Source organism: Eptesicus fuscus, chromosome 22 (genome assembly GCF_027574615.1).
Source record: "Eptesicus fuscus isolate TK198812 chromosome 22, DD_ASM_mEF_20220401, whole genome shotgun sequence".
NCBI lineage: Eukaryota > Metazoa > Chordata > Mammalia > Chiroptera > Vespertilionidae > Eptesicus > Eptesicus fuscus.
Window position 1 is genome coordinate 13,231,686 of NC_072494.1, and position 18,670 is coordinate 13,250,355.

Sequence of the window (18,670 nt, forward strand, 5' to 3'; positions counted from 1 at the left end):
GGCCTTGCAGTCAACTACTTTCTTGGCAGAAAGAAAAAGATCATTGGACTCATTTGAGTGATGCCCAGAGAGAGCCCAAAACTAAGCCCTTAAATAGCAGTAGCCAGACTGCTTTCCATTTCGCAGACCTGGTTACTCGGCTACCTCCAGTGCTGATCGGTAAATCCCTGTCACAGGATCTCCGCGCTGACCAGTTCTTTTCCAATTAAAGGCACACTGGCCTAGCATCCCACAAGGCCACCACCCCAGGCAGGGTCAAAGGTAACGCTGACCTTACAACGAGGACTTGGGCCACGGCGTGGAGCTGCTTCACGGGGACATTTTAGCTCCTCTGAATGCCACAAAGCCCTCATACCGCAGGGTTTGGATGTCTGGATCACACCCTCCAGAGTGGTTAACAAGATGCCCATCTTTAAGAGGCACTGAGAGGGCCTCATCCTTCTTGAAAGTGAAAAGAAATCAGGCCAGGAGCTCAGAGACACATGAACATAATTTATTAAATTCACCACACAAAGAAGATAGCGCAGGAGAAAGATAACTGGACAGGCCCATGGAAATCAACCAGTCTGAACCCCTGATTTGTTTTATTTATTTATTTTAAAATGTTTTTATTGTTGTTTTAGAGAGAGAGGAAGGGAGAGGGAGAGATGATAGAAACAGTGATGACACAGAAGCACTGATCGGCTGCCTCCTGCACTGGGGATCGAGCCCACCACTCGGGCATATGCCCTGACCGGGAATCAAACCAGCAACCTCTTGGTGCATGGGATGACACTCAATCCACTGAACCAGGGCTCAACCCCTGGTTTTACTACTGAGGAAACTGCACGAAGAAACCACAACACCAATATAGACAAAGCCAGAACGACACAAAAGCAACACCAGACTTGGGCTTCTGGTCTTGAACCACACAGAACCTAAAGACTTCATCTACGTTTGTTTTTTATTTTTCTGTGCCCTGTGGTACCACTGAGGCTTTTCTCCCTCTTGATGCTACAGGAGGAGCCCTAAACAAAACACTAGAGTGGCAGGGTCGTTCAGAGCCAGGACAACAGACCCACATGAAGCAGAGAGGCGTAGAGGGGATCCGGGAAGAATTCAATTCCTCCCCAAGAGTCCTGATCACCCTCTCCCCCCAAACATACATCCAGACCTGAGTCCTCAGGGTGAATATACTTGCCTTCCTGAGGTACCGATCAGGTGTGGTGGGGAAGGAGGAAGAAGCCGGTAGAGGAAAGAGAAAGATTTATAACAATGTCGTTCTGAAATGAAGTCCAGTGGGAACACTTTCCCCAGTGTCGAGCCCATCCAAGCATCGCAAGAGAAGGCTGTAGAACTCAGTTACAGAACCAGTTGTGAGATATAAGCAAAAACACCAATAACTTAGCAAAATAAATACAATGAGAGTCTCGCTGAGATGGATGTAACCCAGTGAAAACAGATTTTCAGCTCTGAGTCAGTCAAGATGACTGAGGTGTACCTCGTACCACATCTTAGGGGAATCCCTAAGACATTTTGGGAGTCTTCGAAGCAGAGAAGTCACACGTAACTGTCTGTGGCCCTACACAATCCTTCTGCTCAAAGCTACACCCTGAGTGCACATCCCCTTCTCCCCAGAAAGTCAGGCTGGCCCGTCGAGGCTGAAGGAGACCCGGGTCAGCATGAGCCGAGGGTGGAACCGGTAGAAAAACAGTTTGTTGCTAAGAACTGCGCTGTGTTTTGCGAGGAACTGGGTTCCCCGGGGACACTCTCCAACATCTGTGTGTCCATCTTCTAGAGCTGAGGCAAATCTTGTCATCTCTTCACTTCTCCCGACTGGCTGAGGGCCCGGGGTAGCTGAACCCCAGTCTACAACAGAAGGGAGGCTCTGCTAAGAGAAAAACAGTAACTACAGGGATGAGGGTACCGCCCTGGCTCCTGCCGGCAGGATACGGTCCGCCAAGGGCTGCAGTGTCCAGAGGAGGCGCTCATCCTCTATCCACCCAGCATACCGAGGACAGGAGCTCAGAAACGGGGCCACAGCCCCAAGCCCCGCGGGCAGCCAGGGAACGGGCAGGAAGTCAAAGTCAGTGCTAGGCCAACAGGGGTGGCGAGTTTCTCCACAGGCGAGAGGCAGCAGCGACAGCATCCTCCTCCTCCTCCTCCGCTCATGTTTCCACCACTCGGATGAGAGGCATGGGCTTAGGGCTGGGGGGCTTGGCTATCCTAACGCTGAAAAGGAAATTGGAAACACTGAGTCCAGTGTTGTTGCCCACCCCTCACTGAGCTGCCCTTCCACCTTCGTCTCTGGAATTCTACGCTTCAGCGCCGGCTGAGCTCTTGGGTTCCAAATGCGTTGAAACAGTCACTGTCAGTGACAACTAAGGGAAGACTTGGGGTGGGACTTTGGTCTGGTGGCAGGGGTGACGAAGAGAGAGGGGGCAGCTAAACAGCTGAGAGGTGGGTATAGCTGTGATTCTTGATTTTTTTTTTTCCCAAAGTCTAGGACTTTTTTTGCACATCCTTTGAGGGGAAAAAAGGCCCTCTCCCTGGAAATATGCACATATTACACATATGCATTGCTGCATACGATTTCAGAGGGTTCAGACACCTCCATTAGCTATCCGTCAGCCTCCCGGGGGTCTTGGTAGCTCTATGCTAACCTGGTCAGAAAATGGTGCCGGTGGAGAATGGGTCCGATCGGAGACGGAGAGAACACACTGGGATTTGAAAGAGCCTTGTCCTTGCCTTCGCACTGCAGCTCTGTCACAGCTCTGCCCCTCTTTCCTTCACTTCCTCCCTGGGCCCCACGCCACGACGCCCACTCACCTGCCCAGATTCTCGGTCTTGGCCCAGGTCTGGGTGCTGAAGTTGGCGTGACTGACCTGCTTCTCTATCAGGTGTTCCATCCGGTCGTGCATCTCTAAATTCTGTGCCACAAGTTATGAGGTTAGAATTCGCCGGCTTCTGGATTGCCATTCACCGCTTAACCCGCTCGTTCTGGTCTCTCCACCTCTGTGTCGGTGCTGCCGTCGCCCCCACCCCCGCCATGGTGCCGCCACCAGGGTGACCCAATCCAGATCGCTCTCGTCCTCCAGGGATGACTCCAGCCCGCTTCCCTGAGGAGTGTTCTCTTAATAGCTCTGTGCCACACTGACCATTTCCTGGATCTCCTCCCTGTACATTTCCTGTACATAACTTCCTGGAGTCAGTTGAGATCTCTACTCGCCCTTGTTGATAATGTTATTCCATAAAGTATTCTTAGGTCTTTTTTAAAAAATTGTATTCTATCTCTAACTCTAGACTGCAAACTCTCTGAAATCAACAACCCTGTCTCCCATGTCTTTTTATCTCCGGCGCCACAAGGGAATTTCACCCGGTGGCTGCAAAGCAACCTTCAGGCAGTCGATGGACAGGGAAGGCTCGGGTAAGGCGGAAGTCAGACCAGGGAGCACTCATTAGCTAATCGAGCCCGTCACCTTGGCCATGGAGAGACTCCCCCTAGAATGCCTCCTCCTGCAAAGCCCAGCTCTGCTGTCAGCTCCGCTGCTGAGCCCACAGGCAGAATGAAGGGCTTGCCTCCCCGCTGCCAGGACGCGGGGCTTGTACCATGATGACAGCTCTTCGGAGTGGGGACGGGTCTTCCCACCGATTCCCGGAAGGTTCTCAGAAATTGCTTTCTGAGCTGAACCTGCCATCCCACATACTCGCCTCCGAGCGGCAGCTGGACGAGACCCCCGACCCCCAGCACCTCCCCCTCCCGGGGGCTGCCCAGTGCACGCACCTCTGCTTCCAGGTAGGCCATTTTCTCCTTGAGCTCCTGGATGCTGGTGTCCTTTGACTGGATCACAGCTTTGGAATTCTGGAGCTGCAAAGAGGTGGGAGACACTGGAGCTCATTTCAAAATGACTCCTTCCACACTCATCGAACTTCACCCCGCCGCCAGGGGAGTAGTCTATGGCAGTCACGTGACTTGCTTGGTTTTTCTATAAAAGCCTCATTTTAGTCAATATTAAACTCTGGATTACCCCAGGTGTAGGGGTAGGGGGTGTGAGGGGGACACCACCCTGACAACCCCAAATAATGGATGATTCCAAAACCATTCCATTTGCCTTTGGGAAATACAACTTCTTTATTCATTTAAGAAGTATTTATTGAGTGCTTACTATACGGTAGGCTCCATTGTAGACAGCGGGGAACAGCGGGGAACAAAGCAGAAAGAGCCTGGCCCTCATGGAGCCGACGTGCAGCAAACATGTCCGGCCACGTAGGGCTCTTAAGTTCGCAAAACAATTCTGCAGATCGGCATATGCTGAGTATGCCACCCTCCAGCTCAGGTGGGGGAGGCAGAGAGTCTGCCAAGAGGTACAGGTTTGATACTCTGCACACAGATGAGCGAGTTTATTGTGACTTGGGAGCATAAATGTGTTCTATGGAATACTTACGAATCTAAGCCAAGCTCCCCAGGAGAATGAATGAATGAATGAATGAATGAATGAATAAATACATAAAAGCGTGGGCTTGACAGGCAAGCAGGGCTAGACTCAATGCAGTGACTTCCAGAGGGAGTAGCCCACAGCAGGGAGGTCCGACCCTGCTTACCTGCTCTATCATTTGCCGGACTTTCCGCTGCTGGCTCTTAAGCATGTCATCCAAGTGGTGGATCTTCTCCCGCAACCCGGCCACTTCCTTTTCCAGGTTAGCAGCCCTGGGGATAGAGAGCAGAAGGCTGAGGCAAGGCGGAATGATCCTTTGTCCACCCAGTCCCAGGAAGAGCCTTGGACTCAGGGTTTCCATCTGGTGTGATTCCCTCTGCCCGACTCCGCAGTGGTCTGCCCTAAGGAGTGGGTGGGGGGACATCACATTGGCAGCATCACTAGAGATCATGTAGCCCAAATGAGGAAACTGAGGCTCAGAAAGGTGAGAAGTGGCAAGTCATTCTGGATAGTTCTAGAGGGCAAAACCAGAACCAGTAGATAGGTGTCCCAAGGGAGCAGTTCTTGTGTAAACGCAGAAAAGACTTTCTCGGTATTAAAGCTGCCAGAAGTGGACAGCCTTGTACGTAGTGAGCGCCTCATTCCTGGAAGGAATCAAGCAGGAGCTGGGACTGTGACACCCAACACCATCACGCTGGTGGCAGGCATTCTCTATCAAGAGGGAGAACAGACTTGAGGCTCCTCAAAGCCTCTTCAGACAAGTCTGTTTCTAAGTCTCCCGATTCCTAGACACTGCTGTTGCCTTTGCATCTTCTAAGCCAGTGGTCGGCAAACTCATTAGTCAACAGAGCCAAATATCAACAGTACAACAACTGAAATTTCTTTTGAGAGACAAATTTTTAAACTTAAACTTCTTCTAACGCCACTTCTTCAAAACAGACTCACCCAGGCCGTGGTATTTTGTGGAAGAGCCACACTCAAGGGGCCAAAGAGCCACATGTGGCTCGAGAGCCGCAGTTTGCCGATCATGGTTTTAAGCAAACTGGGCCAAGATCCCCAAGGTCAGGCGGCTGGGGAGAGTATCTCAGAGCTTAGCCCTCTAAAACATTCTGGTGCCTTCTCTCCGGTTTTGCCAGAGGAAGCAGACAAGTGCCTGCTGTTAGAAGGAGAGCAGTTATGGGGGTGGAGTGCAATGCAATCGGAGCCCCCAACATCCTTCCTAATTTCAAACATTCCAAGCTTCCACCCTCAGCTCTCCAGTTTCCACCCTCTCCGTAGCCTTCCATGGTTGTCCTAAAGGAGAGAAAATGCCCCAGCAGACAGAGGTGTCCAAGAAGGCAAGGATCGTGTCTCTTAATCCTGGAATTCCTTAGAAGGCCTTTCAGGTCATGTCTGTTGAACTTAAAAAGGTCCAACTCATACAATAAAGATCAGACCCAATATGCTGATGCTAAGTTTGATCTACTATTGGAGATCTTACTCATCAATTGCCAACAGCATAAAGAATTTCCAACTCCTTGAAAGTCCAGAATGGCCCAATATTTTCTCTGTAGGTTTCCCTGGTCTGAGACCTCCAATTCTCTCTGATCAGAGGGAATATGCAAACCCCTCTAACCCCGAAGTGGAATGGATCTCAGAAATCCCCTATGTTGTCTTTTTCGAGGTTACACAGTCAGTTGTTGAGGAAACTGGTGTAAAAACCCCCCATCCACATCCAGGGAAACAGCCTGTGGGAGAATGTGCTGCAATGGCAGACGAGTTTCCAGCTCTTGACCTTGGCTCTCAAAATAAAACCCTTTTTGAGGTTATCATTCCATGGAGAATGAGCTCCCCGGAGATGGCAGCTTCCCACACAGTATCTCCCTGGGCGGGGCCCACCTGAGCTGGCACTCGGTGAGTCAGAGCTGGAAGGTCTGACGTCAGCACCAGCCTCTTCCCCAGGTCTGGCCACCCCGGGAGCTCCAGGCTGCACGGCCCGCCCTCCCCTCCCCGCACCCCAGCTTACGGTGAACAGGGCCCTTACTTTTCCTGTTCTGCTCGGCAGTCAGCATTCTTGCTCCGAAGCTCCTCCAGGGCCGCCTCCCCTTCCCTGACCTTCTCCAGTAAGGCCTGATGCTCCTGGAGGGGCCAAAGGGAAGGAAGTCTAGGATGAGGAGATGGCAGCAGATTCTGCATTTGGGGTGAGATGGCCACGAGGGCTGAGGCTCAGCCCCTACTGCAGCTGGGACAGTGCCAAAGAGCAGCAGGCCAAGCTGGTTTGATGGGGTACCCTCCACTGCCAGGGAGAAGCCTTCCCACCCTCAGCACACAGAAACTTCCCAGCCTCACCCAGCTGCCGGAGGGAGAGCCTGGCCCTCACTCTCCAGGCCCACCTGCCAGCGGTGGCTGCCAATCCCTCAGAAACCAGGCCACCGGGCTCCTTAAGAACGAGCTTCCAAAGCCCATAAGGCAGCTGTACAAGAACCCAGCTCCATGGAAATGGGCTCAACTCTAGCCAGCAAGGGCTGAGGTTAGATGCGAAAAAGGCCTTTCCTACTCCAACGCTAAAGGACACTCCGCAAGGCTCCCAGTTACCGTCTCCATCCCGAGCAAGCGCCTCTGCAGCTCTCTGATTTCCACCTCTTTCTGCTCCGCTCTGTCCTCTGCTCTCTGAAGGGCCACGTGACTCTGCTCGGCTTCTCTCTGGTATCGGCTGAGTGTGACCTAAGACACAGGATGGGGATGTATAACAGTTGGGGGGGGGGGGTGCGGGGGGGACCAAACGTGGATAAAAGCCTTAGAAAAGAACCTAGGAACTTGGGTGTGGTGACAGGAGAAGGGGGCAACTCTGATGAGCACGTGGTCACTGTTCTAGGACCACTTGGGAGACTAGCAGATTAACTCCAGGGTCCATTGGCACGTCGTTGGTCAAGGTCTTCAGAGTAACACGTGGCAGTAAGCACCACTTTCCAAAGGCTAACTTCTTCAACATGCCCACACGTCCTCCACTGCCCCCCAGTCACCCAACACTGACTCCCCCACTAACGCAAACACAGAGGACCCAGGGGAGCATTTCTCCACGTCCTCCCTTCTGTTCCCCAACTCGTCCTCACCCTCACTTCAAGCCACACTGCAGTCTACATATGAAGACCGAAGACTACTCAGCACCAGGAAGAATTTGTTTTTTTATCTAAGATGATAAAGTAATTTTAAAGAATGCAAGCACAGTTTTAGGGTGAAAAGTAAAGTAGGAACTTGCTTCCTTTCCTCCCACATGCATTTTGCCAACCCCTAGTTATCCTTCCGGGCTCAGCTTAGACAGCCCTGCTTCCAGGGAGCCTCCAAGCCTGGACGAGACGCCACAGGACGCAGGGCCCCTCCCTCTTAGAGCACGGAGCAGATTTTGCCAGTCACTCATGTGTACCCCCCAGGAGACCATCAGCTTTATGATGGCAGAGATGGAGACCATTACATTTCCAGAGCTCAGCACGGTATCCACCAGTCACTGCTCGATCAAATCACAAATGGAACTGATGCTCCTCATCTAGCCCAACCCTCTCCTTTCCCAACTAAAGGTCAAATGACTTAGTCGAGGTTACACAGCTAGAACCCTGTTACTTCATCACCCATTTCAATGCACCCAGTTACCCCACACTGACCCCCCACTCAGTTACTAAGAGAACCTCGGTAATCTCGGGAGAGCCTAACCAGCCCTGGGAAAACAGAACACCGGAAGCCAGTTTGTCCAGCTCCTCCCCAAGTCAGAACCAGGGAGGAGAAGGCAGAGCCCAGGAGGGTGGGTGACAGGACGTGTCCACGCTGCACACCAGCCCCGTCCAGAGCAGACTCACTGCAAATCCCTCCTGACAGCGAGCAGCCAGTAGAACGAGAAGCCAGGCTTAATGGCAGGTTGTTCTCATGGCCATTGACAACCTTGCCCTTCCTACCCCCGGGTTCAGCAAAGTAGACCAGAGTCCAGTTCATTAGTGGAGACTGAGAATACCCGACATTAGCTGGGAGCAGGCCAGCCCCATGGGCAGGAACCTAAAACAAGGCCTCTCATTTCTGTACTCAGGGACTGACCCTCCTACCCACTGTAGGATCACAAAGGAGAAGGAGAACCACACTGCCCTGCTACATCTTCCTGTAACTCCAAACAGCCCTGCCCTAAAGCAGTGGTCGGCAAACTGCGGCTCGCGAGCCACAGGCGGCTCTTTGGCCCCTTGAGTGCGGCTCTTCCACAAAATACCACGGCCTGGGCGGTCTATTTTGAAGAAGTGGCGTTAGAAGAAGTTTAAGTTTAAAAAATTTGGCTCTCAAGAGAAATTTCAATCGTTGTACTGTTGATATTTAGCTCTGTTGACTAATGAGTTTGCCGACCACGGCCCTAAAGGAACCTCTTCATCATAAGAGTGTGCCAACCTCCCCCCGCGGGAGGACCAACCCAAGGAGTACCCGCTGTTCGCAGGTGGGTGCTATGTACCATGGGGTTAAAGGGCAGCCCCTCCTGAGAAGCCATGGGCATGCGGCTATAGCTCAAGCTTTGAAACCCAGGGCGAACACAGCCCTCCAGGTGTGGCCCACACCGACAAGTACTTCCCAAAGCGGATCGCTAAGAAAAATACAGGGTATCTTACATTTCTAAACCCTTTAGAGTGATCAATATATTTACATATAGTATCAGACTCAAGCCACACGTCAAACATATTTCACGACCACTTTTTTTACAAAAGTTGAAACTGATGCTTAGGGAGGTCAATCCCTTACACAAATAACACGTCAGCTACTGCAGAGGCAGCCGGTCATTCTCAGTGACCGTCTTCCTCCCCCTCAACCCCCCCAAACCCTCAGGCTCAGGAAAGAGAACAGTTGGGTGGCCTTCCCCTTTCCACCAGCTCTCAGCACGTCTGGGCAGGGCGTAATTCTGTCATTACATATTTATGACATAAATGCCTCACATGTGGATGAACAGCAGCAGGTAACAGATGGCAATCTCACACAGAGCAGTTAGAAAAACTGTCCAGCATTTGCCCACTTGGGGAAGGTATGGAAGAACTCACAGCCTTTTAATAGTGGGGGGCTTTCACTTCCATCTATAGACTTGTATTTTTTAAATCTTCTATGATAACCTAGTATAACTTTTATAACAATAATTGAGATATTCGTTCAAGATGACAAAGCTCCACATAGTAAAGCCCAAAGTCCCTGACTCCCTGAGCACAGTTCTTTCTATGCCCACAAAGGTTTATCCGCTCATCTAGTCCACACGAGGCGCCCATCCTACGCCAGGTGCTGTGCCAGGTGCTGGGGATGCAGTGGTGAACTTGGCAGCAACTGTCCTTGCCTACGTGGTGCCGGGAGCCCAGGAACTCTTACCATGGTACTTAGTGAAACAATGTCTGAATTACCTGCTATCCCAGACCAGCACCACCGCTCAACTTCAGTAGAGCAGAGAAAGAGCTGACCTTTGAACTCTGGGCTAGTCTTGGACAGCAAGAACTCTAAGCATTCAGGAGAGGGAAAAGCAGACAGAAGTGCCCCAGGCCTCCAGGCCTAGCCTTTCCAGTTGATGGCACCAGCCAGAAAGACATGAAGTCCACATGGAGAAAGTCGCTGGTACCTGCACCCAGCAGCCCAACCCTTGGGGCACCTTCTCCCCAAATCCCAAATCTCACCTCAAAAGCCACACGGTCTGCCTGGTGCTGCTGCTCAGCCTCCTGCAGCTTGGCCAGCAAGTCCCGCACGGTCTTCCTCAAGCTCTCGGCATCTTCATTCATATAGGTGTCCACCTATAGCCAGAGCAGGGAAGGGACGGTAAAGCCACTATGCTTGCGACTTGGTAAGAGAAGGTTCCCCCAACACACTCGTTTGGACCATCTTGTCCAGACCACCTTCACAAAGGCATCCTCATCACGCAACGAGTGAGCTAGTCTCAGGCAGCCAGGAGTTCTGAGTCATTCAAATGAAAACACTCTCTTCATACCCTACGAACTCAACTAGCTTCCTATCATCCGATTAATTTAGGACAGAGTCATTTTCATACATACATGGATCAACTGACTGACAGGTATGTCTATGCCGTCCTCATGTGTGTGTCCTGTTTCTATCAGACAAGCTCTCTGAGAGCAGGGATGTTGTGTCCTTTGGACAACAGTTCCCCTAGGACAGGGACTGGGCCACACCCATCACAGGGGAGAGTCCCAAGGCTCATCTTTCACTGTCCTCTGCACCCAGCACAGAGATCAGTATATAAAGGGTTGCTGATGGACGGGCAGATTTAGGGCAAAAGCTCCCAATAAGCCCAGGGACCTGAATCCATGTAGGAAAAGGTCTCATTGATTTTACTGAGTCTCCTGCAGACACACCCAATCATGAGTTGGTGTTCGGGCTGAGCTGGCGTGTAGGGTCTCGCCCCCACCTCTGCAGCACAAGCAGCAGACACCCCATTGACCAGCTCCCTGGGAGTCTGACAGACAAACCCCTCCGTCTTGCACAGTCGGGAGCAGCAACATCTTCAAATCAAAGCACAGCTGGGAGGAGGGGGGACAGGGTCCTGGCCACTGCATCAGTACTTAGTCCTGTGGGCCTTCATTTCTCTAGCTGTGAATCAGCCAGGAGACTCCTTACCTCGCCCTGCCTTACAGGCTGCCTCAAAAACAAGATAATATCTGGTAGGGCTTGGAGCTCATGAGAAGAAAGAGGCTGAACAGATAATGTCATGTGTCATTGTAACTTGTTGCCAATAGCATATTTACCAACTATGGTGATTCAGGTGGAGAGAGAAATCCAAGCTCACCTCTGAGGTGAGTGCTGGAATCAACATTCCAAATCAAGCCTTCCGTAAGTTACCCGGTCAGTTCCCCATATCTGGACCTACGCTGCTGGGCTGGTGAGAACAATTTAAACGGCTCCTGGAGCCGAATTATTATGAGTTTAGTTCAAATGGCATCCTCGGGCCCTGGAGGTTTTGGCTCAATGGTTACAGCATCGGACCAAAGGGTCACAGGTTCGATTCCTGGTCCAGGGCACATACCTAGTTGGGGCATGTGTAGGAGGCAACCAATCAATGTGTCTCACGTTGATGTTTTTTTTCTCTCTCTCTCCCCTCCTCCTCTCTCCTCTCCACTCTCTAAAAAATAGAAAACAATCAATGGAAAAAATACCCTTGGGTGAGGATTAAAAAAAATAAACAAACAAACAAATGGTGTTCTCAGAAGACTAATGACATGGAAAATTTCACGAAGAGAAAAGGGGAGTTAGAAACTTCACATGTTGGAGTTGGAAACAGCCAACAACCAACTAGATTTTAACTAAGCAACGTAAATAGATCTAAACACATGGTATTGGATAAAAAGGAAAACACAGAAAAAGCTCAAGTCCATTATGAAAATCGAAAACACATTTACTAGGCATATTTATTTATTTATTTATTTTTAAAATATATTTTATTGATTTTTTACAGAGAGGAAGGGAGAGGGATAGAGAGCTAGAAACATCGATGAGAGAGAAACATCGACCAGCTGCCTCCTGCACACACCCCACTGGGGATGTGCCCGCAACCAAGGTACATGCCCTTGACCGGAATCGAACCTGGGACCCTTCAGTCCGCAGGCCGACGCTCTATCCACTGAGCTAAACCGGTTTCGGCTACTAGGCATATTTTAAATCATATGTTGAATATATTAGAGTACAGCCACAGAAGGAATTACTACACTGTTATTCAAAAGCATAAGGTAGATCTACATGTACTGTCATAGAAAGAGGGCTATACTATATATACTCTTCAGTTTAAAATAAAAAATAAAAAAGCAAGTAAGGAACAATCATTTACCACAACCCTGTATTTGTAAAAAGAATATGTATGTTATATACATACATTTATACATGTATATTTGTTACATGTGTATATAACAATATATACACATGCATACATACACAGGATATTTAAATATGGTTGCCTATATTTTTTACTAGTAAACACTCTAGAACACAGGTACTCACCTTTGGCTAAACATTACAATAACCTGAAGAGCTTTTAAAAGTCCTGATGTGCCCTGGCCGGTTTGGCTCAGTGGATAGAACGTCGGCCTGCGGACTCAAGGGTCCCGGGTTCGGTTCTGGTCAAGGGCATGTACCTTGGTTGCAGGCACATCCCCAGAAGGGGGTGTGCAGGAGGCAGCTGATGGATGTTTCTCTCTCACTGATGTTTCTAACTCTCTATCCCTCTCCCTTCCTCTCTGTAAAATATCAATAAAATGTATTTTTTTTTTTAAATTAAAAAAATAAAAGTCCTGATGCCCAGGCCACATCTCAGGCCAATTAAATTACAATCTATAGGAAAGGCATACAGGCAACCTGCCCTTTAAAGCTCCCAAGGTCATTCCCAAAGGACAGCAAAGGCCAAGAAGCACTGTTCTAGCAGGATCCACCCATTTCAATCTGTTAACAGTGGATACTTCCAAGGAGTGGGATTAGGGAAAGAGAATTTCTGTTTTATATGTTTGAATTTTTATAGCAAGTTAGTTCTACTCTTACATATGGTGCAGAGTGCGAGAGAAAGCACTAATGAAAGGGGCCAGGGAGGAGGATAGCCTGCCTCCTGGCTAAGCAGCAGTGACCACTGTTTTCCTTGTCACCTACCTCAGGTGGGCTGCTATACAGCGTCGTGGGACTTTGACTAAAACCATTTGGCCTCTCTAGCACCACCTGTTCAAAAGGAAAAACCAAAAACTGGTAGTTAGAACAGTCCCAAGCAACAAACTTCAAAACATTATTCTTCTAAGATCTCAAATCTTAGATAGACAGAGATAGATAGATAGATAGATAAGGAGAATGAGGAGGAGGGAGAAGAGGAAGAGAAGGGAGGGGAGAGGAGGGGAAGGGAGAGGAAGGGCAGGGAAGGGAAGGGGAGAGGGAAGAGAAGGGAAGGGGGAAGGGAATGGAATGGAATGGAATGGAAGGGAGACCAGTGCTATGTGGGAAAATGGAAAGGAGAGAAGTGGAGAAAGGTGTGCTACCTTGAGAGGGAATACTCTAGCCTGGTAGGGAGGATGCAGGAAACCTCAGGCTAACACCTCTCAACAGACTGGAAAACATGCAGGTCCGTGCCTGGCAGCCCAGGGAATACAAGCAGCTGCCTGCCACAAACCATTGCCCTTGCCCCTTAGGGATCCTGACAAGGTTTGACAAATCACAAACCTTAAGGGGAAGGAGCATTAGCTGCCATTCTTTCCAGCCCCAAACCTGATCCTTCATCACATGACTGCTGGCTGTGCAAACAAGGGGCCCGGACTTCCGGGCCAGTCTCTGAGCACTTATGTTCTTCAGTCACCTGACGGAGGCCCTCCCAGAAACAGACGTGAGCTCAGGCAGCCAAAGTCCTACCTTCAGCCAAAGCAAAATGCCTTAGGAGGAATCGGCCACACAGCCAGTGCACGCCCAAGCCAAAGAGGAACTCAGCTGGCACTAGCTTCTAGGTCACGATTCCCCTCAGGAGAATGAGGGCAGGGGCTGCCGAAGAAAGACCACCCCGCCCAAACCAAATGCAAGGGAAGGAGGGACAGGCCAGAATCTAACGTGTGTGTGTGTGTGTGTGTGTGTGTGTGTGTGTGTGTGTGTGAGAGAGAGAGAGAGAGAGAGAGAGAGAAGTCTGCTTCCTGAGGACATTTCTACCCTCAAATTTGAGAAAAGCTGAAAAGCAGGATCCCAGGAGTATCTATCCCAAAAGGCCTCTCCAATTAGTGCAATTGAACAAACATTTACCGATGACCTTCTGCATCCCAGCCCCTGGGCAGGGTGAGGGGAGTGGAGACAGAGGTAAACCCTAACCTTGAGGAGCTTCCCCTCAAGGACAGAGGTAGCGACATACACAGATGAGTAACAGACAAGGAGTCACCCGAATTGAGCAAGAGCAATTTATCAGCTTGGATTTATAGGTGACTATCTGCTTTATCAGACTCTGTATGACAGGAAGACAGATCACAGAATCCTTAGAGGTAAGAGCTTTTGCCAACAAGTTAACAATAATTTTATTGAAATCAGTCCAATTTAGGGGCAGTGTCTTAGGAACAGGGGCACTGATACAGGGGCTGAGATGTGCCTTACCAAGGCTGGGCGTGCTCGGGGAAGCCAGCATCACCTACACTCTCTCCTTTGCTGGCAGTGGTGTTAGCACCCACGGGACAAATGGTAAATGGGACTGCCTGGCACCACCCCGCCTCCTCCGTGGGGACCCAACCCCGGACCATTTCCCTTTACCTGTATCTCCTGTCGGTGGTGAGACTCGCCTGGATCTCTGTCGAGCTTGCTGCTTATATCCTCCCGCAGCTTCTGCAGACAGCTCCTGGCCTGGGAGGGGAGGACAAGGAGTGAGCTTCAGCCTTGGGTTAGAGAAAGAGAGCACCCCACTCACCCACCTTTGCGCCCATCCCCCACTGCACCCCTAGGAGTCAGGCCGGGGGAAGGAGAGTCTCTAGCTAAGTGGGGCTCCAGCCCAGTGCCTCCTACACAAACAACAAAATTAGCAAAACCCCTGCCCCGGGAGCTCACATTCTGGCTGGGGAGGCACGCAACACAAAAGCCAAACAAGTGATATGGAGACGGGGTGAAGGTGAGGAAAAGCTGGGAGAGCAAAGCTGGCAATTCCAGATGGAATGGCTGGGGGTAATGCTAGGCACAGAGCATTTATTAAGTATTTGTTGACTAATAGAAGGGTCAGAAGTGATATTTAACATATGACTGGGCATGGTGGCACTTTAGAGATATGCAGGGAGCAGAAGGGAGAAAATCAGAACCCACAAAAGAGCCAAAAAGTGTGAGATTTAGAGAAATGACCATGGTCATCTCCCCGAGAGAAGGGGTGCCCACCTCCTGGATGTACTGGACCTCACTCTTCAGCTGGTTGATATTCTTCTCGTGGATCATCTTGTCTCCAGACCGCCCCTTCAGGTACACCTGAAACAGAGAACCACGCCGCTTAGTTAAGAAGCCTCAGTTACATCAGTTCCCAGGCGGCCTCACTCAGACACGGCTGGTGGGAGGGTAAACTGTTACACCTTGCAGGCTGGCAGTGTGGTGATTCCGATCAGAAGACTTACAACTGTATTTACTCTTCCGCCTATCAAACCTACTCCTGGAAATTCAGCCTAATGAAATAAATTTAGCCAAACTGGCATAAACATTCATATATAAATTCATGGAAAGAGGGTTGTAAAGGGAATTTACACGTTTTTCTCTACATAACATGCTTGAATACTTTACAATTGAGAAAATGTTTATTACTTGTGTTATATAAGACATACAATTTAATAACATGTTTGGCAAAATACTGTTTATGGTTGCAAAAATATAAACAGACAAATGTCTAACAATGGGAAATTACATAAATAAATTATGGTATCTTAACAGAATACCATGCAGCCATTAGAATACCAGATATTTACATTTATGGACACGAAGATGGTATAAACTACAATTAAATTGGCGGGGGGGGGGGAGGAGGCAAGCAAATTGTAAAATAAAGTATATAATACAATTCTGTTTTGTTGTTGTTTTAATCCTCACCAAAGGGTATTTTTCCATTGACTTTTAGAGAGAGAGAGAGAAAGACAGTGAGAAACATCGATTGGTTGCCTCCTGCACACACCCTGACCAGGGCCAGGGCCGGGGAGGAGCCTGCAACCAAGGTACGTGCCCTTGACCAGAATCGAACCCAGGATCCTTCAGTCAGCAGGCTGACGCTCTATCCACTGAGCCAAACCGGCTAGAGTCAATTCTATGCTTGTTAACAACGATTACATTGATAGAATTATAGGGTAGTTTTACTTTCTTTAAGGGCCATGCATAACTTTAACATATTGACATAAGTTACAACATGGCTAAACTTTAAAAATATGCCAAGTGAAAGAAGCCAGGCTCAAAAGGCCACCTGTTGTATTATTCCATGAAATGTCTAGAAGAGGCAAATCCATCAAGACAGAAAGTAGATTAGTGATTGCCAGGAGCTGGAAGGAGTGATCTGGTATTAATAGTCATGTTGGTTGCTCAACTCTGTGAATATATTAAAAACCGCTGAACACTTTAAATTGATTGTATGATATGTGAACTGTATCTCAAAAAGCTGTTTTATGAAAAGGAATCTAAGTCCTGGCCAGTGCGGCTCAGTTGGAGCATCGTCCTGTACACAGAAAGATGGTGGGTTCGATTCCTGGTTAGGGCACATACCCCGGTTGTGGGCTAGATTCCCAGTTGGGGCATGTTTGGGAGGCAACTGATCAATGTTTCTCTCTCCATCAAATCAATTTTTAAAAACTTTTCTTAAATAAAAAGAAATCACAAAAATTGTTTTAATTTTTAAAACTAAGTTCCATAAACACACCTCCCACTTGTCTCCATCCTCCAACCCTAAATACGGTCAGTAGACAGACACGAAGGAAGGTCATCCCATCCATCCCCATGTCGGGGCCAGCTGCATCAGTCACTACAGACTGACTGGTCTCCTGGTGTTAATTAAGATTTTTCCAGGAGATGATCAGGAGCTAGCATCACAGGTCCGGTTCTTCCTAGTCACACCAGAAGTTCCCTTTGGCAAAGTCAGCCACTGCTGCCTCTCACATGCAGTAGGGAGAAAGGATGGAGGGAGAAAGTGGAGGGTGAACTGAGCTTACCTTAATGATCTCCTCATGTCCATCGTTGGACTCCACCAGTTCTGAGGCCAGAGAATGACTGGGTGAGTGGCCAGACACCATGGCATAGGTCTTCCTGCCCGCCTGAGAGAGAGAGAGAGAGAGAGAGAGAGAAAGAGAGAGAGAGAGAGAGGTGGCTCAGAAACTATATGGCAAGCCCAGAACTTCTGCACCTTGGCCAATGCAGACAACCTGCTCCTCCAGAGACTTGGAGGGTTAGTCTGACTTTCCCTCCAAACATTCATTCCAGAACCTCTACCAGAAGCCACACAGCAGCAAGAACACCAGACGGAGAAAATTAGTAGAAACTGCAGGTTAGTTTCCGTTTTAGTGGGGGTCTCCCCATCCTCCAAAGCAGCACGTGCTGAGGGACGCTGGGTGTGCCGGAAAGGAAGCGCTCCCAGGCAGCGGCAGGGGTGCCCTGAGGCAGCACTGGAATGCGGGGTCATCGGCAAGGGAGGACTGGCCGAGGGGAGGAGGCCTCACCCCACCAGAGACCTCCATACCTTCTGGGCTATGTGTTCAAGTTCATCTCCTGTCAGTTCACTCTGGAGAGTCAGCCTGAGAATGTCCACGCTGCCCTAATAATGACAATGACAGCAACATCAACCTTTATCTTCGGTCTACGACGGGCCCAGGTGCACTTTTGCCAGCCCTGTGGGGTGGGCCTTATTATCGCCATTTCACAGACGAGGAAAGCTGAGGTCTGGAGAGGTGACATCAGCTTGCCCAGGATCAGGCCACCTCAGTGTGGCAGGCTGCCCCTGGGACTTCTGACAGCACTCTGTACCCCACACAGCACACGGCCCCATGCAGCGCCAGAGGGGCCACCCTGGTCCTCAGATTACAGGAAGCGCATTGCATGGACTCCCTTTTCCCTGAAGAGGGCATCCCTGGATTGGTCATCCCCGATCCAGATTTTCTGCACCTGGCAGCCAACCAAGAAGTTATTGATATATTTTACAAGACCAGGATATCTTTCCTGAACCAAACTCCTGCTTCTATGGGCCACACAGAAATTATCCAAATGAAAGAAGGCAAGACAATAGGTATTTACCTGGAGATCAGCCTCATTTCAAAGGAAGAAGCAGATTCCTGCCTGTACACCAAATCTACCATGGTTGTGTAAGACGTTAAGATTAGGGAAAACTGGGTGAAAAACATACAAGAATTCCCTGTACTATCTTTGTAATTTTTCTGTAAATATAAAATAATTTCACATTTTTTTAAAAAATATTTAAAAGAAGAAAGAAAGGGGTGGGGAGGGAAGGAGAGAAAGAGGGAGAGAGTGCCCAACAGAAAAATGGGCAAAACAACTTAATAAACACATCACATAGGAGGATATCCAAATGGTCAATGAAAAAAGGATTCACCCTCATTAGTCATCATCATCAAAGAACCAGAACCATAAGATAATAGTACAAATTACCCATAAGAATGAAAACAAACAAAAAAATCCAAACGGTGGGGGATTTGGAATAATTGAAACTCTCAAACACTGGCAGTGGGATTGCTCATTGTCACAATCACTTTGGGAAATCCACCAAAGATGAACATAAGCCTACCCTATAACAGAGCAACTCCACACCTAGT

The 18,670-nt window shown here is 49.3% G+C and overlaps 1 protein-coding gene across 5 annotated transcripts in view; it reads right to left on the bottom strand.

Moving 5' to 3' along the window:
- Positions 1–578: 578 nt before the first annotated feature.
- TUFT1 (tuftelin 1) overlaps positions 579–18,670 on the bottom strand; it is a 29,383-nt gene continuing 11,291 nt past the window's right edge. The window contains exons 2-13 of one of the 5 annotated variants that reach the window (XM_054711548.1): positions 17,584–17,658; positions 17,060–17,161; positions 15,261–15,347; positions 14,652–14,741; positions 13,035–13,100; positions 10,070–10,183; positions 6,990–7,118; positions 6,439–6,533; positions 4,582–4,687; positions 3,764–3,847; positions 2,809–2,909; positions 579–1,848 (exon numbers count right to left, since the gene is read on the bottom strand). In XM_054711548.1, coding sequence (XP_054567523.1) covers positions 1,803–1,848; positions 2,809–2,909; positions 3,764–3,847; positions 4,582–4,687; positions 6,439–6,533; positions 6,990–7,118; positions 10,070–10,183; positions 13,035–13,100; positions 14,652–14,741; positions 15,261–15,347; positions 17,060–17,161; positions 17,584–17,658 — 1,095 coding nt within the window. In that variant the 3' untranslated portion in view covers positions 579–1,802. Of the gene's footprint in view, positions 2,212–2,808; positions 2,910–3,763; positions 3,848–4,581; positions 4,688–6,438; positions 6,534–6,989; positions 7,119–10,069; positions 10,184–13,034; positions 13,101–14,651; positions 14,742–15,260; positions 15,348–17,059; positions 17,162–17,583; positions 17,659–18,670 lie in introns of all 5 variants that reach the window. The other 4 variants (XM_054711549.1, XM_008147280.3, XM_008147281.3 and 1 more) reach the window with 4 other exon arrangements.